Source organism: Hippichthys cyanospilos, chromosome 3 (genome assembly GCF_059441005.1).
Source record: "Hippichthys cyanospilos isolate Australia breed blue-spotted pipefish chromosome 3, RoL_Hcya_1.0, whole genome shotgun sequence".
In the NCBI taxonomy this organism is placed as follows: Eukaryota; Metazoa; Chordata; class Actinopteri; order Syngnathiformes; family Syngnathidae; genus Hippichthys; species Hippichthys cyanospilos.
In genome coordinates, this window is record NC_142371.1 from 2,429,231 (window position 1) to 2,453,437 (window position 24,207).

At 39.1% G+C, this 24,207-nt stretch overlaps 1 protein-coding gene across 2 annotated transcripts in view; it reads left to right on the forward strand.

The window, feature by feature from the left end:
• The window catches only part of LOC148425418 (protein naked cuticle homolog 2-like), a 36,742-nt gene that overhangs the window by 7,212 nt on the left and 5,323 nt on the right, over positions 1 to 24,207 (forward strand). The window contains exons 1-2 of one of the 2 annotated variants that reach the window (XM_088410791.1): positions 2,551 to 2,693; positions 24,126 to 24,186. In XM_088410791.1, the coding sequence (XP_088266917.1) occupies positions 24,144 to 24,186 (43 nt within the window). In that variant the 5' untranslated portion in view covers positions 2,551 to 2,693; positions 24,126 to 24,143. Of the gene's footprint in view, positions 1 to 2,550; positions 2,694 to 24,125; positions 24,187 to 24,207 lie in introns of those variants that run through there. The other variant, XM_088410790.1, reaches the window with a different exon arrangement.

Here is a 24,207-nt window from a genome sequence, read left to right on the forward strand (position 1 = left end):
TTATTTAGTCAAAAACAGCGTTCTAAAAATAAAATGCCACTTCAGCTTTGCTGGCTTCATCGCCTCTTTAGCAAGCGGTTGTAGACACAAAATGCATTTTGACAAATTTCAAAATTATTACAATTTTTAGAAATTATTCAATTGGTCGTCTCTGTGTGCCCTGCGATTGGCCGGCAACCAATTCGGGGTGTCCTCCGCCTACTGCCCGAAGCCAGCTGAGATCGGCGCCAGCAAGCCTGCGTCCCCTAGATAAGCGGCTCTAGAAACTGGATGGATGGATGGATATTCAACTGGTTGAATTGATTGCTTTACTGAAGCGTCATGAATACGTCCACAATTTAATAAAAAATAAAATGAAATTAACCCCAGTTTGAGAACCACTGATATAGTGGGCTGCATGGTGGACAAGTAGTTAGCATGTCCGCCTCACAGTTCCGTTCTGGCTCCGGCCTTTCTGTGTGGAGTTTACATGTTCTCCCCGTGCCCGTGTGGGTTTTCTTCAGGTACTCTGGCTTACACCCACACTCCTAAAAACACGCACGGTAGATATATTGTGCTCTCCTGTAGGAGGAGAAACTCAAAGTGCCAGTCACTTTATAAAAGCACATGATTTTCTGGACTTGAGTGGAAAATCCCCCATCATGCTTTTTCACTTAAGGATACACTTGGCACAATATTGAAGTCATCCACCGGTTATACTAAATTGACTATTGCAACCCCACCTAGACACTAATCCTACCCAAATCGAGGATAATCGTTGAAAACCGTACCGTGGTGCGCTGACCTTTAACGGAACATCTTTTCATCTCACCTTCCCTTCCTCCGTTTGACAGTCAACCAATATATGCATCACTCCACACTTCTGCCACCGTTTATCTTTTCCTATGTTGATCGCCATTTGCCGAATACAGACCTCGCCGTCAGTGTAAACATCATCACCAGGGCGGCTTCCACACTCATCACCAGCGCGAGATGCTTATTTAGCCGTTCTTTCATGTTGCTGGCGTTCACATGAGCGTCACCGCGACGCCTCTGAGTCAGAGGGCGAGTCTCACCCACTCGGTGTGTTTGATGGAAAGAGGCACTGCTGGAGCATTACATGTCCATGAGGGTATTTTGGAATACTTTCAACACAGCTCCATTGTAACACGCTGAAACACAGTGCTGTGACACTTCGACTAGTTCTCGGTGGAGTGATGACCTCTGTCAAGGCCTAACAGTTCTGAACATGTCCGCCTGATTGGTTGAGAAATCCTAAGGTGGTACTGCTTTAATACTTTCGTTGCAAGCCGATATAATGCTGGATTAGTCACAGCCCCAATAAAACTGCATCTTATGGTTCTGAATATGGTATTGTTCAGTGTTTTAACTCCTGTTTAAAGGGCACTAATTTTAATGTGCTCCAGGTTGTATGGTAAATGAGATAATAAATATATATAACATGCAATTTTATTCATTCTTTAATTCATTGACATACCATCCACTAGAATCAAAGACAGAAATCTTCTTATTTGATTATGTTTTTTAAACATTAGTGACGAGATACACCTCTGATTTCATTTAATTAAAATATCAGAGTAATTTACCTCCATCATTCTTGATATGTCAGATTTTAAAGATTAATAAGAAGTCCACTTTGTGTAGACATTTGCCATTATTAATGTTTCAAGCAATGACAGACTTTTTTCTAGCTGATTTGAGAAATGGGCAACTTTGAATGCGCTGCTTACATAGTTAGCAGCTATCGCTAACGCTGGAGATATATGCTGGATCATACAATGACATCGTCATCAGTTGGATTTGAATGCAGTTTTGGTTTTAATTGTCTTTCAGACAGATCCCAAGAATGCATTTTTTTGCCCTTTTCAGCCAAATATTTTCGATGGCCGAATATTCAGTGCATCAGTAGTAAAATGTTACATTTTTTATTGAAGCTCCTGAAACATCTTGCGTAGCACACGCCACTGAAATCTGTTCCAGTCTACTTTCCACAACACTCAATAAATAATTCTGCATATTTTCATAATGAAAAATAACATTGTGCTTTACGAAAACATACAAGTAATGACGTAGATAAATAAAATTAACAAACAATCCCCCCCAAAATGGGTCATTTTGTGAAGAACAACCCAACCTGTGTTGTTGTTTTTTTTTTTTTACCCAACTGTTTTGTGTTTATCGTTGTCCCACAGATAATTTTAATTCCCTATAAAGCAAAAGCATAGCCATTGGTCAATAAAATAGCATTCAAAGCATTCCTCTACACATACTGCATGTATGTATTGCATGTTAATGTCCATCTATTAAGCAATAATACCAAAAAAAAAAGATGTGCCTTGAACATGAACATGAAAGGATCTCATCAGCGTCAAGTTCTCAGCCAGCTCAAAGGGAATATTTTTAGACAAGAGACCCGCTTTCATTATTATCAGAGCTGTTATCTTCATGGAATTAAGTTGCGTAGCCTTCTCGCTGTGCCGTCAGTGGCCCTTTGAAGTCACTTTTCGTCTTGTCGCTTCTTTTCATGATGTTTACTCCGTTTGCCGCTTCCGGACTTCAGAGAGTATCCAATGTGTAGCTTCACAGCGCAAGACGTTAGCATTTGATCATAAACTTACGAAGTTGGGCTGTAAATCGAAGAATAGGACTCGGTGTTACCCAACCTGGGGTCTTTCTTTACCCACAAATCTAAGGTAGGTCGTCTACCATGTAGTGGAAGATTTATTTGCATTATTTGTCTCTATTGGCAGCTGACAAAAATCGATGAACAAAACAATAAAATAATTGATCATTTTCTGAGCAATCACTCATTAAATCTCAAAGACTTTTTTATGTTTATTAAAGAGTTTTTTTTTTCATGTTTGGCTAAAGGAGGGTTTAAAATGTCCGTTTTCAAATTAAGTACTAAAGTAATCGATTACTTTAGTTAATTAATCAATGAGTGTAATAGTTTAGTACATAAAGAAATCAATGATCATAAGGTTGTAGTACTTAGGTACCCAAACTGATTGACTAGTTTAGTACTTCACTACCTAAAGATGCGTTGGTACTTAATTACTTGAAGTAATGCATTCTGTTATCACTTAAATACAAATTTACTTATTTGATTTAGTACCAGCCAATTTAGACCCTAACGCTTGCAAAAAAATTGAAAGAGATGTGGGTAAGTACAGTACATGGGATTATATGGCTGGGCTCTTAAAAATAAATCTATCTATCTATCTTTGGAATTGGATGAATTAAGTGAAATTGGGTTATTTCCTGCTGAAACCTTGATGGTTTCTTCCGACTCACTAATATGCCATGTGACAGTGGTTGGGAAATCACTGAAAGACATTTTATCCCATTGGGAATTCTGGATTTGTTCATGCTTTTGTGGTTGAAATTACAACATTAGGAGCCTTGTTTGCAGATGTGTTTGATGGGGTTGAGGTCAGGGTGTTCCTTATGTTCCTCGCTTTGTATGGGGAATTTGAACATATATATCAGTCCATATGGTGACTTTGAAATTATACTATGTGAATGTTTAGACTGGATGTGGATGGCAGCAGGCAGCCCTCATTTTCCCAGCATGCTTTGTGTGGAGGCAGAGCAGACGATGGGATGGTGGGGCAGGCCCTTTGAGGGTTAACGCCGGTCTGTCTCTCTACTCTCGCTTGCTGCCAGGGAAAAGAAAATACCTGATGCTGGAGCTCGGTGCTTAATGCTGACATTTTTGGCAAAAGCGTCTGGATTCAAGTCTGTGTTTGATCTTGTTGCGTCTCGCGGCCAAGTAAAACACCGGGAGACTCAAAGGTTATTACATTTTAGTGTGTAAGGTATGTTTCCACATAAACCCCTGTCCCCCGCCCCCTCCTTAGACAGTCACTGCTCTTTTCCAAGTGGACTTAATTTCACAATCCCTGGATCATCCAGGGGAATATTCTTTTTTTCACTGATGGGTGGTGGAGATGTTATTATGGGCATTTCTAATTGCGCACACTCCATCTTCAGTGATGTCTGTTCGTGCGATGAGCTCACTGACAACTGAGGCCGCGTGAACTTTTCCCACATGTTGTCTCTTTAAATATTTGTAAATGGAGGCTTCTTATTTATTTTTAGGACTGGAGTCCCCTCTATTAGATAAAAATGTGTTTTTCTATGAATGAGTGTGGTGGAAACTTGAGATTCTCTACACAGAGTTCAGACTGCGACCTGACATATATTTCACACTAGATTCTTGGGGGGTGGGGGGAGGAAAACAGCACAGTACATCGTTAGTCATAAATCTGTCGTAGTCTAGATCTGACGTTTTTTTGTTGCTTGTCGAGAACATAAATAGCAGTGCCATAAGTGCAGCATTTAGTGTGCAATTACTTTTTTTTTAGCTTTTCGTGTTCACATTGTGATGCAATGTGCATCCAACTCAGTCCCTTTGGAAGGTTACAACAACCTACTTTGTTATTCTTAGATGTTTGAAAAAAAAAAAAACTCAGACAGTTCCCCCGAATGCTTAGAAATTTCATCCTCACTCCGCATTCCTGAATCTGACGTCCTGCTAGGTTGGAGGCACGGAGAGTAAAACCACACACGGCTCAAACCCCTCGACTTCCTGTCAACCTAACTGAAAAAAAATTCAAAACGACAATTGGAATCTAGAAAAATCTACCGGCATTGTTTTCTCATTATGAGCCTTTAACATTGATATCCATCTTCCTGCCCTCTATTTTCATATAGCATGCCGTAAGATTGATGAAAGCCCCCCCCCCTCTCAAATTGAAACCCTGGAGGAGTTTAGTTATCCTTTTCTTTGCTCTGAGCCTCCCCCCCACTTTGGGACCCCAAGCTTCCACATGTGTAAGTATCGCTTTTTACTCAGCTCATAAAATGCCACAGTCCCATCTGAAAGTGGTTAGCTGTCGAAACACTCGAGCAGCTTCAAAGCTGGAAACAGGCTATGCAGACAGTGCGGGGCTGGCCCCGCTTTCTGTATGTCATTGAGTCCCTCCGTTGGAGGGGTGGTTGAAGGGGAACTAGCTTTTGTTGCAAAAACCTGTTCCCGTCATCCAAACCCTCAATGTTCCACGTTAAGAGGAAGTGGGGTATTTTAGTTCTGTACGAGGGATTTGAATTTGGGAAAGAAAGCCAACTTTGCACTCATGTGAAGAACAAAGTACAATATGAAGGTTCCGATGATATATGATACCAGAAGACCTCTTTTAGTGCATGTATATGGAGATGATGACCCGGCGCTGAATGAAGTCTCTGTTCTCATTTCCTCTGAAGGCGGCCTTCTTTTCTTCCCCCCATCCCTCCACCCATTTCTTTCCTGAGGCCCGTCCACTTCAAAAGCTGACCTAGCCCTGTGTGCCGTGTAACGTGTTTACCTAAAGGCGCATTTCAAATAAACAGCAGTTCTCCGTATAGTACGCCCGGCCCCTCACTGAGAGCTTCTCACAGAAACCATTTGCTTCACAGGGCAGGCTTCACATAGAAAAAAAAAAAAAGTGAATATCTAGTGTAAAACAACAGTAACACCTTACAAAATCAAATAATTACAATAATGATCTGTCATTTTGCTGTAGTAAGTAATGCATGCCATAACTCGACGGTCCCTAACACAGATCTGTGGCCCATTTTGGACTGGGCTGCAAAATGAAACCGTCCAAAAATGTAAATAAAATTGCAAAGCATATACATCAGCCACAGAATTTCAGTTTCTCAACAGTAAATGCTGTCCGGTCCTCGAGAGCCAAAATCCAGCCTGTTTTGAATATTTCCTTTCAACCAAATCACTTGGTTCAAATGATTACCTCATTTGCATGCTTTGCAAAATTTGGAAAACGACCCTGACCATTTGAATCAAGTGTGTTGGTTGACGGGGAATGTCAAAAACAGGCTGGATTGTGCCTCTCAACGACATGGCCACCCATGATTTTAAAGGGATAGTGTGTAAAATTTAAACCGTTTTTCGTTACGGACTGCAGGAGGTGCTGCATTTCCCATTGTCTGTAGATATAACAAGCATGGCCGCCTTCGGAGAAGTGTCACCCCCCATGTAATATAATTTAATGATAACTAGACCTATGTTTATATTTAAGACATACTCTTGGTCAATATGAACATATTCATTTGTAAATTTTTGAAGTTTACAAATCACTTATTCCTTTTTAATTAGAAACGGGTTAAATCTTACATATTGTCCCTTTAAGTAAAAGGTTTGCTTTTATATAAAAATAAAATAATGATCAACATTTGTTGGCTATTTTCTGACATGTTACATGTTAACTGAATCCTAATGATATCATATCAGTTTGAAATAATGACGTTTTTGAATGAACGCATTTTTTAAAAAAGTATTTTTAAAAACGTATTTCCAGTACGTTTTTTAAAAATCTTCTCTAATAGACAAAATAAGCGACACAATTGATTAGCAAAATAATCATGTGTTGCAGCCCTAGTATTCACCACATAGTTAGTTTCCATATGGAAATTAAAAACAGATGACTGAGGACCGAATGTTAAAAAAGTAAAGAAAAATCATTGCTGACTGTGTGTAACTCAACCTGACAAATTCCACTTAATTCAGTCTAGCTTTAACGTTATTGGCAGACTCCAGTCAGAGTTTGTACAGTCATTAGCTGGTCAACTGTAAATGTCAGTCTGTAGTCCTTTTAGGGGCAATTTGACCAATGCTGAATGGAAATAATTACATTTAATTAGAAAAAAGAAAACAACCTTGGCGGCTAACGGGATATTTTTTGCACATCTGCCTTACAGTTGAGAGCTTCTGGGTTCGAATCTCAGCTTTAACCTTCCTCTGTGGAGTTTCCATGTTCTCGTTGAGCATGACTGTATTTTTTTCTTGCCTACTCCAGCTTCTTCCCACATTAGAAAAACACACTTGTTAGGTTCACTGAAGAATCTAAATTGTCCGTGGATGTGACTATAAGTGGGTGTTTGCCTAACAGTCCCTGCAATCGAAGAGAAACACTAATACCGCAATAGATATGGAATCTGTTGGAAGATTTATTTTGAAATGACAGTAAGCATTAATAAATACTTGAATTACGGAAGGGTCTAACTCCGCAGTGAATGTTTTGGGCAAAACTGTCCGCGAATATAGTCAGGGCTCTTCCTATAACCAGCACCTACGTCTGCTTGATGATAGGGGCTTGGCTGATCTTATCATTTGAAGAATGCCAGTGTATCAGAATATCTGAACTTTTCCCCTCAGTGTCATGTGCCTTGCTTTGAGGACTCCGTCATCCTGGTACTACCTGATTATCTCATAGCTTTTAAGCTCCTCTCGCACATGATCACCTCCTGCTGCTATTCCAGGCTTTCAAGAGCTTTTTCAATCAATACTCAAAGTGCCTCACTTTGTGCTTTTAAGTGGAATGCCTCCAGACTTTCTGCACAACCAGACCCGGTCGGTCTTGTGGATTGAGCGTCTGAGATAAGATAAGAATACAGCAGCAAAAGTGACTAGCCAATGCAAAACGCGGCCGCGCCGACTTGGTTTGCAATAATCGAGGCTTTGAAAAGCAGCAGCTCCTCGTGCGCTCTGCTGCAAAAGCTGAGAAGAAGGCGGAGCCGCGCTGAGCTGCCCTCTGCACCATTGCCTTTTCATCTCCGCTTTTGCCATGGATGAATTACGTTCCTGAATTTCACACTGGGGAAGCGTGTTTGGTGCACACGCAGCTTTCCTGTCAGGTCACGAAAGTGCACACACGGCCAGAAGCAAACAAAAACGGTGAAGTTGTCGTGTTTGAAAAAATAGGCTCACACGTCGTACATGAGCTTGCCAGTTCAAAGGCATTTATCTTCACATGCTCTCTGTTCACCCCCGCACCCTCACTAGTAATTTCCTTTGAGAATAATTCATCAGAAATTTGGTTGAGCTGCATGACTTTGTTGCATCAGTAATTGACCGGCACACTACTTTGATATTTATTTTTTTTAAATCTTATTTGTCGATCAGTGATCGCCAACCACTGTGCCGTTATTATCTATTTTCCCTTGTTTGGAACCAAAATGATTAATTACTTTTTATTAATTACATATCTATCTTTGTGCACCTATCTATGCAAGCGACATATAGGGACTGGCAGAACAAATAGATGCTCTTCAAACTAGATGGCAAAAGGTACAATTACTTCATGTATCCATTAGTGATGGGACAGGACACAAATTCCCTCGAGATGAAATGTCTCATGAGATTGAGTCCTCATAAATGAAACAAGATGAGGTTTTTGCAACATTTATGATGAAACATAATGCTTAGTTGAAACTGTCTTCTTTTCATTGCATTGACTGCGAGAAAATTAACAATATAGCTTTCAAAAGCAAGCTTAATCAAGCATTCAAATGTAAATAAAAAAGGTGGCAAACTCTCTTTGTCTTTTCTGCCAATATTTTACCATCCTTTTCCTGAACTAGAAAACTAAAATATTGCCAAGCGGGTGAAAGTAATTAGATAATTCTTTTTTTGTTCCTCCTTTAGGGTTGTAGATTTTGGCATTTGCATAAAAGTTTTTTTGTTTTTTTTTCCCTGGGTGAAAAACGGTTATAAGCACAGAAGACCAACTAACACATTTCCACTTAATAATGACTGGCCAACTTCCATAATATTTTGACAGTCAACATTTCTTATTTGCATAAATATAAACCAACATTTTAGACTCTCTCACCATAAATAATTGTCAATGTGACAAAGGGACATCAAAACCAGAGGATGCACATTTGAGTAATGTAATAGCAGAAAAACAACATCTGTGTTGGGCTGTCAATTCAAAGTGTGAAGTCATTTATGTCTATTCAACTGCCTTTAAAAAGTAATCTGGCTGCGCTCGACAGAATATATGGAGCACTGTTAGCTAGCGGCTAATTCATACTAGTGCTGAATGCTGGCAACAGTCACCATACTGGACAATGTTAGCATAATCAATTCATATATTTTTTTAGCGTCCTGAATTGGTAATTGAACATGATTTCAGAACGTTGTGCTGTTTATATCATGGGTCGTGACTAGCAACACTCTCCGGGAGCAATAGTTTGTACAGTGGAAAGAGTCAATTTAGCTGTTGTTGTGTCACGCATCTGGGAAAAACTTAAAAATAAAAGCATACCAAGGCATTCATGTCATTCCAGTATTTGAAATGGTATGGTTTATTTTAAATCCCTCAACACATTCGGTGGTGTGATTTACCGTCATGCAAAGCATCAACAAGAAATTTCACGGTGTTCTTATCTCGCGGTACGATCTCGCAATCCCAGTCCTCGTTCCATTTAGTATCCACCTGTTCCCTTTTCTAGAAGAGCAGTAGCTTTGTGGTCAACTAAATAAGTCCAGATTTCACCCATTGTAAGTCAAATTGTCTGTAATTTTCTGTTTGATAGTGTGCCCTGAGATTTTTCACATAAAAGGTCACAATTTTTTTGCCACAATGTTGGGAAACTGTCTTATATTCATGGGAGAATGCCTTCAAACAATTAACATTTACAGTCAGGGGACATTTGGATATTTTCCATGTTGAAAGCCAAGGCATTCCTTTACATCATCTGAACATTGTAGACTCTCCTCTACATCCTGCGCCCGCAATCATCAGGAATACAGTTGGCGTTGACCCTGATACGACCCCTTGCCTACTTTCATCCCTGTGAGGAACTTCACAGCTTGGAATTAGGCCTGTTTTTGCAGGGTCAAGAATTCTTGTGGTCTTCCCTAGACTGGCAGGAATTGCAGACTGTCAGAGAGTTACTCAACAAGTCCAAATGAGACTAGAGACAAAACAGGTGCTGGAACTTGTGTTTTGTGCAACATGTGTTTAAGAGATTCTTGCCCAAAACATGTTGGCAAGACTCAACCGAGTACGGATCCCCGGACATGGCGTGGGCCGTTTTTTTTTTTTTTTTTTAAAGATTGTGGCCACAATGTAAATATAGTACATGCAGAAAATACTCATTTGTGGCTTTGGAGAAGCTGGGGCGCCATACTGCACAGTTGGCTAAGCAAATCAGGATCGTGTTCTCAGGAAATGCTAAGTTTGAGGTAGAGGTCTGGGGAAAAGCTACACAATGGATGAGAACAAACAGATTGAATTTATATTTATGATTAATTTTATTTTAGGCTGGGGATGAACTGATGATGATTTTTTTCTTTGAAATCTAGAAAAGACTGACATTGCAAGAAACATTAGTACTTCAGGAAGACGTTTACATCCCTGCTGAAAAAAAATTGTAGGCTATTTCACGAGCATGTTATTCTGTATCTACTTTGTGGCCTCCGTCTCTTGTGTGTACTTTACTTCTATTTTGCAGCTACAAATTAGTATTTTACTGCCTGTTACATGTTTGTGGCCACATTTTTTCATGTCATGTGCATGTTATGCTTGTTTCTTGGCTACAAATTGGTATTTCATGCATGCGGTATAACTAGTTTATCGTCCCAAGTTGCACGCACTTTATACCTTTTCCCACAATTTATTATTTTGCGATCATCTTACCCAATTCGTGGCCACCATTTAGGGCTGCACGATTATGGCCAAAATAATTATCACGATTATTTTGGTCAATATTCAAATCCCGAATATTCATCATGTTTGGTCAGAGATGTCTATTTATTGCCTTATTTTAAACAAGCAGTATATAAGCACGGCTTCAAGGCTTGATACTTACAAATGATAATAAACTAAAATAAATAAAGTAAAAAAATTAACTCACTTGTTGAGTGCAAACCAATGAAAAAAATGAAGCCTAAGCCTACTTTAAACCAACCACTTTGTTTACTTTTAAGCAAATTTCAATCAATTACCAGTCAAAATGTCATTTTCTGTCATTTCAAACTGAATTTATTCACATTTTTCTGCAAATGTTTCAAAATAGGTCTCAATTGACAGCTAGCAAGGTACAGTATATGTTAGGAATCAGGTGAGAAACTCAACGCCAATTCACACTGGTAAATAATGTATTAAGGTTATTAAAAAGCAAAGGCCTTTGTCATGCAAACATGTGGGAAGCATTGCCCCCTGGTTGTAGGATGACAAAGTGCTTGATTTGACATGTAATGTAGCCGGCTTTTTAAGGGTTAATATTGCTGAGGATCAGCTTAATTAATCGTGGCAGCAAATATCGTGATCGTGATTAAAATTCGATTAATGGTGTAGCCCTACCACCATTTAGTATTTTGTGTACATATACCTAGTTCATGGTAATCATTTAGTATGTCTTGCGGACATTTGATCTAGTTCATGGCCAAGATTTTGTAATTAAGGTGCACGTTATAGTAATATTGTGGCCACAAATGAGCATTTTACGGCTGAAATTTAATTTGATTACCTCAGTTGAAATAATGCTCAAGTTAGTTTCTTCTTGCCTCGGATACTCGCTTTTTAATGGAAACGAAGGAAAAATATGTCAAGCCAATCGCAGCAACAATTGTTATTGCTCTGCATGGCAGTAAAATACACTGTAAACTTCAAAATTTAATTTGTTTGCCAAATAATACATGGAGAGAAATGTCTTGGTAAACTTTTATTTTTCCTGGCAGCATGTCAGGGCGTAACAGCTTGATTAGTCTTTCCACGGCAACTGTTGCTCTGGACTCCCAATACAAATAACACAACGATGTTCTAAAATCCTGTTGAACTGCCAATTCAAGGTGCAAACAAACAACTTAATAACACTGACATTGATATAGGACTCCTGTTGTCATTTTTGCCAGTGATTCAGGCTATTTTGTAGCTGGGTCTATCTTAAATTAGCTGCTAGCTAGCAGCACCTGAGTGCTCCATATAGGCTGGCGTTATAGACTTAAATGACTCTACACACTTTAATGCTGACAGCCTGAAAAAGTTGCCATTCTTACTGATCACATTTTAACACACCATGCTGACTCAAATGTGCTGTTTCACTTGGCAAATGGTGGCGCATACACCACATTTTATGAGGAGAGATTGTGAGGAGAAGGAGAAAAGTAGTGTTTTCACCAAGCAAAAAGATATATATTTTATACTCTATATTCATTTTGAATTTTCTGAAGGATACCGAATTCGAAAAACACTCAATAGCTGCAGCTCTAATTTTGGTGAGCATAACAGTTATAAACAGGATTAATAATCTGGGTTTACATATTCACTATTTTGTGCACACATTTTCCCATATAATGTCAGGAGCTCCATACAAGAACTTTTAAATCCAAATTGTTCTTCTTGTTATTCGACACTTTGGCTGCTTATGGTTATACAGTATCTCGCATCTCAAACCATATGTTTTTTTGGATGGCTGAATGTAGTAATTGGCCCATGCCAGAAGACATTCTACCGTGTCCGTTTGCCCAGTGTACCTCCCAAATGGAAGTGTGGAGTGTTCATGCTACATTACTCACTGATTGGTCACGGCTGCATGAGCGCCCCTCATCATCGGCGGTCATTTGGATCTGCACCTCTCTTTGTAACATACCCTTTGGGAGCGGTGACAAGTGGACTGTAGAGCCGCGGTCCTGACCGTGAAGCCTCTCTTATCCCGTTGGAAGGCATGTTCCGGAAACCCTGCGGGAAGCTTATCCAGCAGCCCGCAAGCCGTTAACAGCGGGGATCCCGCAACCCAAAAAAACTCATTGTGGATTACATGGACAATCATCCCTCAAGTGTGTGCGCTGTTGGCGCTCTTGTGCGTGCAGCTGTCCTTCCCGACGTGGTTTGTTTACATTTCTCAGTCACCCACAGGAGCACTGTAACGCCCGTGGCCCTAGCAGCCCCTCAAACCACAGAGCCTCACCCCTATAAAGTGCTTGGACAGCTTTTCAAAGCATAGACTGGAATCCCACGCAGCTTAACAAAACAAGCCGGGAAAACAGTGGTGTCGCCGCTTATCTCGCAGGTGAGAGCAATTACAACTGACATCGCCATGCTAGACAGACAGCTAGGAACCTGACTCGTACGATCACAAGTGTCCTTAAGGGTGAGAGTGATCGTGTTGAAATGTAGCAGAGGCTGATGAGGGTGCTTCCAAATCCAGGGTTACTGACATTGACAGGCAGCGCTCTGAGCGTCCCTCAGTCGCAGTATTTTTATATGAAAACATTTTGCTGGGGTGAAAACCACAGTCCCACCTCAAGGTTTACCCATAGCGTTTTTTTTTTTTTTTTTTGTGGACCCTGACCACCGTTTGTTTAGAAATTTGCCTATTGCCAACTATTGCTGTATCTTTGTGCCAAGGTGCAAGTTAATAGGAAAGTAGTAATCAGCCTTTTTTATGTGAAGACATTTACAGCAGCACCTTTGCACCCCTTTTTATCCAGGGCTGCAACTGACAATTATTTGAACAATTTTTATTATTTTCTTTATTTTATTATTTTTAATTAATAGGATTTTAAAAAAGTGACTTTCTTTATTTCTATCCCTATATTCAAACACGAGACATTTTCAAATTGATAGAACAGAAAACAAAAGTAAACTTTTTATTTTTATTATTCAATTAGTGGTTTGGTCAGACACCGTAACGTCATATTTTATTTAAATATGATAATCTGTCTGCTTTTTAGGTAAATCAAGAGTACAGGATATTTCCTAGTGAGAGGCTGATATTCTGAGGATTTGGACTTGGATTTGGATTTAAGTTTCTTCGCAATTAATCTATTATCAAAAATATTCGTGGATTAATTTCATCATCGAAATTAATGTCGATTCACCTTTTTCTTAGAATAAAATCTGTGAGACATTTTGAAGACTAATGTTGGAAAAAAATGTTGAAATTCTATAAAAATATGGCATCATCGTATTTAGCATTTTAAGTAATTCTAAAAGCAGTTGTAAACATTTTGGGTGGGACTGCAATAACTCATGGTCAGTGGTCGCTCTTCTTTCCCTCTCTCTCTCTCTCTCTCTCTCTCTCTCTCTCTCTTTATATATATATATATATATATATATATATATATATATATATATATATATATATATATATATATATATATATATATATATATATATATATAGTTTTCCTTCCAGTGTTAAAGTCATACTACAAAAATAATTCAGCATTCAGTTACCATAAAATTTTATAATTCAAATTAAATTTAAGCTACCCAGCAGATGCAACCATGTTGGCCAATATAGGATTGTTTTTCATTGCCGCGTCACACTTTTGCCACATATTTCCAGGGAGTTTATAAGGATCTGTCTTAACCAGTGATATAAGCTGCCAACCTGTACACCACCTCCCGCCTAAAGCCAGCTGGCATACTATTTAGCTCAGCTTTAACCTCCCTTACATATAAAATTGAAAAAGGAAAACAGTGCCGTTGGTGTACTGCCACTTTGTAGAAGGGCAACTTTGTTGGCATGTTCAGGTTTGATACCCATAAAATAAACTGCATTTATGTTTTTAATAGTTTAGCACAGTGCCAACACAACTGATTTGTACCCCCTTTGTCTGTTTTTGTCATCTTTTGGAATGTCAACTATAGTGGGGTACTACAGTCGGTTAGTCGCCAATACATTTTAATTTCCATGTAAACATTGGTAATTGAACTTTATTCCGTGGCTGTTACACTACTTAACTTACTGTATGATTAGTGTTTCATAGATCAGTGTTCCGAACAGTGCTTCATGGGGGAGATTTCTCACTTTGAGGATATATATATATATATATATATATATATATATATATATATATATATATATATATATATATATATATATATATATATATATATATATATATATATATAAGCCGTTCCCCCCTCAGAGCCCTGGAATGTGCCTCAAATCCTCTTTTTTTTTTTTTACTGTGAGTGGCAGACAACTTGATTGAAGAGCAGTTTCTACTAAACCCTTCAAAACGAGACAAGAGAGTCTCGGCATGACTTTTATAAGAGGTGGAGTCCCTTCGGGCCCTTGTGGGATTGGTGTCCACGCCAGCTCAGCTGCAACCTGCCAGTCTGAGGTCTTCTGTGTTGTTTAAAGGGTCTGTGGAATGTGGAACAAATCTGTTCAGCTTTATCAGCCTGGATGCGCTCCCTATTGGCTGGGCTTAAGAGCCAGGGGCCTGCGCGGGAGCTTACAGAATTTCACATAGAGGCCACAAACAGAGGCACATCCTGTTTGAGGCCAAGTGCCTGTCCTGTTCATTGCCTGGCGCCTTCTTCTTCTTAGACGAGGTGTGTGTGTGCGTGCGCGCGTGTTTGCTTAAAGAGTATCTTGTGTGTTTTCCCTGTGGTTTCTGTGGACACGTTCCTGGAACAAAGTTTGAAGCCATTGTTTGATTAGTAGAGCAAAAATGGACAGTGTACTCAGGGTCAGGAATAGTAATAATCTGGTTCAAGGTTGGGCATTTTAAAAACTGGAGGGTGCCGCAATTTTTTAGGCGTTACTAGGGGGCCATGTAGGACCAGACACTTCATAACTTCCTAATTTCATATGTATGCAAAATGCGAGGTCATTCTCGGCCAGCCATTTTAGAGCATTTTGATATTTTCAAGACACCCCCTGTTGTGCTTAAACTCATTGTCACAAAGTGGTGTAGTAGGTTCCAGAAACAACTAGTTAATGTTTAATAGTTATTAACAAAAACAAAGCATGATTGGAGTGCAAACATCCTAAACAGCCATGTCTGGTAGTACTGTTCGTCTGTTATAATCTGACAAAGCTTTCACAGATGGAATTCAACTTCTACACTGGACAAAATAAAGGTCTTAAAGACAAATTGTCACATATTCCTAAATTACATTTAATATCAAATCTAACTGACATACAAGCCTTCATAACCCTTTGTGATGCGAATGGTGACATCTTGAAACAAACGCTCAATGACATCTTAAAAACTTCTTGTAACACTAATGATAACATACGTGCACATTATGACAGGTGTTTGGAAAATGAAGCATCGGTGCTATCTACTGGTGATAGCGGGTCAGTAAAGTTGTTTCCAAGATCGACATTTACAGTGGAGGAGCTTAAAAAAAATCCTCACTCAACCTAATTGAAAAACATCAATGACAATTTTTTTAGCTTTTGGCTAAAAGATTGTCTAGAAACTGCTGGTGAAATAAGTATTAAGTAATTAAACATTAAGCAATCAATTACTTATGTACTTAAGTCATAATTTCCTTGAGGTACTAAAAGCGCTCAAGTACATTAGTACCCTAAAGCAATCAATTATGTAATCAAGTAGTAAGACAGTTGATTACTTTAGGTATTGAGTGTTAAAGTACTCAACTAATTTAAGTAATAGGCACTTAAATAATTGGTTGCTTTTGGTACTACATTATTAAAGGAATCAATATTGATTACTTTCATACTTAATTACGTAAAGTAGCTTATTAAGTATCTAATTCATTTGGCACCAGCTTTTTCAAACACTGCTAAATTGAAAAAGATTTCAATAAGTACCCTGGATTCTTAAAAAAAAAAAAAATGAAAACACGTCTTTGGGATTGAATGAGTTAAAATATTTTGTTTCAGACACTCCATTTTCAGTGCATGGACGGTATATAAGATCCATTATCCTAGCCCAACAACAAAAGGTTTGAAGAAAAATACAAAATAACTGTTGCATAAAATGCCATTTACTGCAAGAGCTCTTTTTGTACACCAGTTTCCCATCCCTCACCCTGTTAGTGCTAATGGAAAAATACAAATAATTTGCAATGGTGCAGGCATTCAAGTGCGGAATTACAAGAGGAAAATATTGCACAGTGTAGTTAATAGATTGTGATGTCATTTGTTTAGCAGTCTGATAGTGTGTGGGTATAAGCTGTTTTTTTTTTAGTTGTGTTTTTTCTGTAATGGTCCTGTAGATTCTGCTTGATGGGAAAAGTTTGAAGTATCTTGTGAATGTATGCTGCAAGAACTCTATTTCCTCCCTGGAATGTTAGCTCACAAATACATCAGATGGTTCTCTTAACACTTCCACAATACTTTAGACCAAGGGTGTCCAAATTTTTCCCTCGAGTGGCCATATAAGGAAAAAGTGAAGGATGCATGGGCCTCTGAAATTTTTTGAATTAATTTATCAAGCAGGCCAACATAAGTCAATTGCATATTCTTTATTTATTAAGGCAAATAATTTAGGATTTTACAAGAGTTTGTGAAGATCATAGACCATTTAACCCACCAAAAAATATCAGTCCCTGCACTGAACGGCAAATGAATCCCACTTGTACAAAACAGGAGCAGTCTTTCAAAAGCTAGCATTTTTTTGAGCCATTACTAGGGAACCTTTCATGTGACACCTTCACAGTTTGGACCTTGACAGCGGAAAATGGTGGGAACAATTTTTCTCGTAAAAATGAATTGCTATTCACCAGTTGCATATTGAGAAAAGCTCTGCTGTAGTATTAATAATAATAACAATAATAATGAAAATCATAACAATGCATTAGTAGCAAAAGTCATTTTTGTTACATGTTAAAATGCACTTGCACTGAAATGTTCATGCCATGTTGTAACTATCGGGGTGAAATTTCAGCTCCTCAGTGTCTTCTCTCATTGCTCTTTCCCTTTGGTGTAAAATGTCTTTGCCGTAAAGATGAAGGGATTGGACAAAATACCACACAAAAGGTTAAGTGAACAATTTAGCTTTTGTTTACCGAATACATAACACAGTGAGCTGCCATTTAACCCCTAACACGACCCGGTGGAATGAGATACACGCTTTCCGAGCAGCAGCAGCGTCCGCCGGCTGCGTGACAGCTGAGAAAAGGGCCTCCATTGCATCACGTTGCTATCAACGCTGGCTTTAATGAAGCTGAGCTGATTACAGCATCGTTGACAGATGCGCGGTGGCCAGCTAGCGGTGCTAATCTTTGTTGATGCCGTCCAGCAGGTCAAATCAAAGTGAGAGGATAATCAGGTTCGGGAAAGGGAGGGAGAGCGGCGGTATGAGAAGAGTTCTCAATTGTAGAGGAGCAGGTGACTTTTAGTGGTTTAGGTGCGCTTATGTCAATGGCTAAGCATTCTCATCAAACCCACGCCCCCCCCACCCCTCGCAGCTGTTGTTACACAAGGCCCGAAGAGACTTCACCCCCCGTGATTCATGTCCTGCCAAGGGAGAGGTTCTGCCTCCTGTTTGACCTCAAACAGAGTCCCGCTGGCCTGTGAGAGTCGTATCTCGGCCACATGGAGTCTGTCCAGATGACGGCACGGTGTTCGGTTCTCATCTCGATGCCATTCGGGGAAAGACATGTCACGGCAAACTGATGCATTGATAAAATTCCCCATTAAACACCCGTATGTTTCAAATTCCATAACTGACCTGACAATGGTACATGTTGATTGACACTTCAAAGCGGCTTACTCACACTGGCCTTGCATTCCTGTTTATTTTAATAGAGCAGAATCTCTTAAGTTTAATGCCCAGACAACTTAACAAAGCTCAAAGTGCTGTCAAGTACCATTCAACAAAACCGCGTACTACCTCGCAAGATGTTTAAGGAGAATCCAAAGAATAATCAACTTGGCATTTAAACTTGTGAGATAAGAATTGTTTCAAAGTGTTTAAAAAAAATGTGCGAGACATATTTCTGTGGAAGCCCAAAGATGTCAAAATTGTATGGCCAATAAATTGTAAAATACGGTCATATTATCAAGTATATTTCATAATGATTATTTGAACATTTAGATTTTTAAAAATCATATGTATTTAAAGGGCCCCTATCATTTTTTTCTATCTAGGACTGTGTAGAAGTTATGTACAATTTCCAGTGTGAAAAATCTATTCAATCATCCAGGCACGGATTGCGTTCAAGGTTAGAGGTTCAGCGCTTTTCCCATTCGATATTATCTGAGGCCAGTGTTCTGTGTTGATTCAGCACCGTAATTACCCTGACTCGGGCTCTCCGCTGAGGCCTCGGTGAACCACCGAGAAATAGGGCCCGCATGTCTGCCGTCCATTCATTGTTCTTTTGCTGTCTTGCAACCTTCTCACTTCTTGCTTCCACTCATCATCTTTCCTTTCACTGGCTCTCTTCACTTTAAACACTTACATCTGGTTTTGAGTCTAGGCCAGATTGGTTTCTCCCGGAATGGCGGTCCTTTTTTCCTCAATGACCCCCCTCGCTCTCCAGTTTCACCGTGCGGTGACGACTCCACCAAATGTTTACAAAGTGGTGTTCCTTTCTTCGCACTGACACCACCGGAGCCGTGTTTCCGTTAGCAATTAGCCGCCCACCAATCACGCACGATTAATAGACCGCCGAAGGGCTTGAAGGATTTCCCTTGGCGCCTTCCTCAAGGTGTCAGGTGACTTAGAGTATGTGTCACCTTAGACACTTTTGAGGAAATGACCAAACTCTTGTTTGGACAAGGGAAGAAGAGCTGCAGTGTACAAGTTATTTGGAGGCTAATTACACAATTTCAGAAAGCCGCATCGACTGGAAAATATAAGGAAACCCCTTGAAGATATCCTGTTTTTTATTTTCTCCACTATACAGTATGTTTGGACTTGGATTCATATACAGGCTGCTGTAATTCATACCCCGAGGCCAGAGGAACTGTTTAGCCAATCTTTCGTGCTAGTCTCTACTTTTTTTTTTTGGAAGATTTTCCAAATGTGTTGTGCACATCATACCTTTTGAAGAAGGGCTGTGTGTATGTTTTAAGAGGGTGAGCTAGGGGTGGGGGTGTAAGAACAAAGATGTGTACTGTTTTCTTGTGGTAGGTTGGGTGGGGGGGTGCCTGATGTCACCTGGTAGGGAGCTATGAAAGCTTCCCCAAGGTTGCCTTAACCCACATTACAGGTACTTATATCTTTTTCAAATTTTTTCAAGTATTTGTCCAAAAGATTGTTTGAAAATGTGATCATTTTAAATTCCTTTAATACCCATATTACTAATTACTTTAGTTCTTATTACTAAAGTAATTGATTATTTTAGTACTTATTAAAGTGAGTAATAAGTTACTTGTACTTAATTACATGATATGAATGTGTATTAGTGCTGGCCGATAACATCAATATAATAATATAATATGCAATATAATATATATATATATATATATATATATATATATATATATATATATATATATATATATATATATATATATATATATATACACACACACACATATATAATATGCAATACAAAGTGACGCAATACGCATATTGCAATATGACGTTCAATTTCCAATGTACCGTGTATCGGTTTTGAAACACCTTATTGTTGTAACATTTCGTTTTTTTAAAGTCGCTTTTGTATCATGATTTTTGTCATGTTATGAATAATGTCTAAAATGTAAATCATTCCAAGGCCTTCAAAAACACCACATGAAATACATAACCTTTTGAGTGAGGTGATGTTCCAAAGCAAATTGCTGGAACTGTCGGATTTTGAACTACCTCCATGTATTATCTATTATTTTAAAGGAATATGAGTGTAGAATTAGAATATATGACAATTTCCATTTCAAAGACATATGTATATGTATGTGTATATATATATATATATATATATATATATATATATATATATATATATATATATATATATATATATATATATATATATGCATCTGGTATTGAATATCTGCACTTAAAAAATGTCTTCGGCAGCGTTAAAAGAGGTAACTTTTTTTTCTGGTAACCCACATTAAAGTCTGCCAGTAGAAGATGAAGCTGTAGGGAAGCTCGGCAGAGGTGCCGTAGTAAACATCAACAAACATCACACGCTTTCCAGGCTCTCACTATGCCACATCGCCTGGAAGACACTTGTTTACATGTTAGTCCTGTCAATGCATTGACTTGTCCTTGTCATGCTGCTTGTCATGCGTCTTCCTCTTACTCAAAATATGCATGGATCATAGCTTCCAGGTGGAAAACAAGAAAGCCCCCAGACTTGTTTGCATAGCCTCACCGAGCATCTTGTGATCTGATAGAGAAAGAATGGCAGCGGCGAGATGCCAGAAGGCACTTAATTACACATGTGGCTAGCAGATTTGGAGGCCGCCACCATAGGCAATGTAGACTGCAGACTGCGGTCAGACACGGTCTGCTCTCTCATTAGTTCTCTCATGGGATGTAATGAGGAGGTACTGGGGTGCTCCTTAGCACAGCCGTGTTCTGCGTCAATCAGCGAGATGTTACAGTACATCTCTTCCAACCTGAATTTTAATTGGAGTATGTTGCCTTTGTTTGCTTCATGACAATCCCCTCTCTCGCTTAATGCTTTGCTGTATCAAGAGATGAGATGACTTTTTGATGTTTCTTTGAGCTGCACAATAGCTTACTTTCCTGCTCTTTGTTAGGGCATTCATTTACACAACAAAGATGTAGTAATAACTGAGACTTTTTTTCACCATGTAAAGACATTTTCAAAATAGTCTTTGAACACCCAGACCTCTAAAAAGGACTAAAAATGCAATAACATGATGCCAACCCAGTAATTAATGTAAAGCTTCCCGTCAATTGAACATAGATATAGACCCTGGGCGCCAAGATGCTAAAAAATGGCAGTAAAACATTGCTTAAAAAAAAAAAATATATATATATATATATATATATATATATATATACACACAGTATAATTTATTCTGTTGAATTTTTTTAATGACAAAACATGTTTTAATTTCTATCTGTATTCCAAAACAGGACTTTTTTTTTTCAAAATCAGAGTGCAGAAAAACGCATCAACATGAATTGGTTTTAATAAGGTTACTGTTCCTAATCTGTAACATGTTGTAAAAATGGCATAAATGTTCATAATTGTTTTCCAAAGTAAAAGCTGATGTTTGTAAAAGTCCGATTTTGATTTACCAAAATGATAGCTCACTTTCATTGTGAATGAAAGAAATCTTGCGTATTTACAGCCGAAAGGAAGCTGTGTACTTTGCATTTACTTGGTTGGCTAAACTTGAGCTGGTTCTATGTAATCAAGATCCTTCTTACAAAGTATGCATATCACTCCACCCTCATCAAAGGTGCTGTCAGGGCATTTCCTAAAGTTACATTTATCATTCATCTGACCAACAATTTTCACATGCTCTTTCATTTTCCTCTTCCTGCTGCTCCTGAACTTGACCTCCCATCCACAACGAGAGCCTATCAGGTTAATTACAGCCAATCACTGTCCACTTCAGGGTGTTATTGACCTTAGTTTTCCAACCCCCACCATCTCAAGCACAAGAAGCATAAAAATGTACTATTTAATCAACATACTGAAAAGCATGAAGGTAGAGATTAAAAATTAGATTAATGCTGGTTAAAAAGTAATGGTTTAACGGTCACTATATAATTGATCGCAATTATTATGTTTATCTGACAGCCCTGAGCACAACAATCCTCATTAACACAGACCTGTAAAATGCAGTCGTAAAGAGAACAGTACTCATTTGCACTCTTTTCCTACTCAGGTCATCAACAGGAATTTTCCATGAGTGTATCATATAGTCCACATTCTATATACACACAGCCATGCAAAAATAACTCCAAATGCTGCAATGTAAATGTCACTTTGTAAAGAAATATTGCACACATGGTCTCCAACTGCTTCTCCAAAACTGTCTTTTGAATCCCATTTGTCAGCATATATGTGGTTTTATAATTGTTTATAATTAAGTGAGTAACTCCGCTGGACATTCTAACAGTGTAGTAAACGCACACTTTGCACGAGCACTGTACTTTTATACCTATTTTTCATCCTAGTCGATTTAAGGCTCAAAAGGGATGTTGTCATATAAAATGGATTCTAAGGGACTTGAGAGGTTAAAAAAAAAAGCTCATTTGTTTGCTGTGCATTTTCCTGAACGTTTAGTTTGAAGTGTGTGTAGTGTATGCAATGACTTGTTTGGAGTCCGAGGAGCAGAGAAAAATCTCAGTTTTTAGGCAGAGCTCCCAGTTAGCATGAGATAGTCCCTATCTATCTCCCGTTAGTCAAACGACATCCTCTTCTGGTATCTGGTTCTCTCCCATCTTTGTTCCTCTTATCATCCCTTTCCTCTTTTGTGGCTTCACTGTCTTTATTCCCTTACTTCCTGCCTCTCTCTCCCACCCTCTCCCTTCATTTCTCCTTCAACTTCCCCCAAGGCTTCACTCCCAATCCTTAGCAGTTTTCTCCCCCAAATTCTCATGTGGCCAATTTGCAGCGGGCGTTCAAACCTTGACCCTGAAACACGATTGCTGCGCTGCACCCCCTCTATCGGCGGTGAAGGTCAGGGCTAGATTAGAGGCTGGAGGACCCGTCCTGTGAAGTGGGGAGTAATCACGGTCTCCAGATTATTAAATAGAACCACAGGCCCTGCTGTTATTACTCTGAGAAATAGAGGAAAGGGGTAGAGCGAGGAGGGTTTTTTTTTTTTTTTTTTTTTGGGGGGGGGGGGGGTCTTTCACCTAAACGCATGCAGATGTTCCAACTCAGATGCAGTACATGCAGTTCTTTTGTTTTTCAAGCATCTATCTGGTTTTTATTTGCCTCCTTGCAGTGGGCCTCTGAGCCGCAGATTTGATTTCAAAGTGCGGGGCAGCTCGGAGGAGCGAACATGACGTAAATAAGATGAATCATTTGTTGTTTGAGTTCTTGTGGCTTAAGGCTTGTGCTGCACTTAATTGTCATTGTTTCCACAATCCAGGCATAATTAAAAGTGTGCACTTGGGTGTATTAACACGTGTGGGGTGGTTCTGTTTTATGTAGGATGTGGATTATTCCCTCATGACGGCATGTTCCCCTTGCACTACTTTGTCTTGTGCATAATTAAAGTTACAGAATAACGGAATGACAAAAAGTTAGTCTGACTATTGTTCCCCATTCCAAAACTTCCTTTAACTTTTAGCCTCATTCATCAAGCTTTCCTTGCTGAGCACTTTCTGTAAGAACAACAGTTAGGCAAGAGAACGCTCACAAGATGAATTGCAGCTCCTTCTTTTTATTTCTTTTATTTTTTGATGGATGCAAGGGCCCGTTTGAAGGCTTGGGAGGAATCTTAAACGCTTGGCTGAGCTTGCTTGCCAGTATCCCAGACAGTGAAACACAATCAGTGAGGCGCACATGTTTCAAAGTGTTTGACCGTGCTATAGCACCGTCCATGTAGACACTTTTTTTTTCTTTTTTTTTTGCACACATCTGACGAGAAAATGTTTTTGCCTGAAATGTTTATTTTCTCTGCGTCTGAGGTCTGAACTGTAGATTCACTTCTCTGATCTTCATTTTCTCACAGGCGTTCCTAAATGGGCATATGAAAGCAGCGCACCCCGCAGATCAACACTGCCCCCTAGAGGGTAAGTTGGAAAATACGCGCT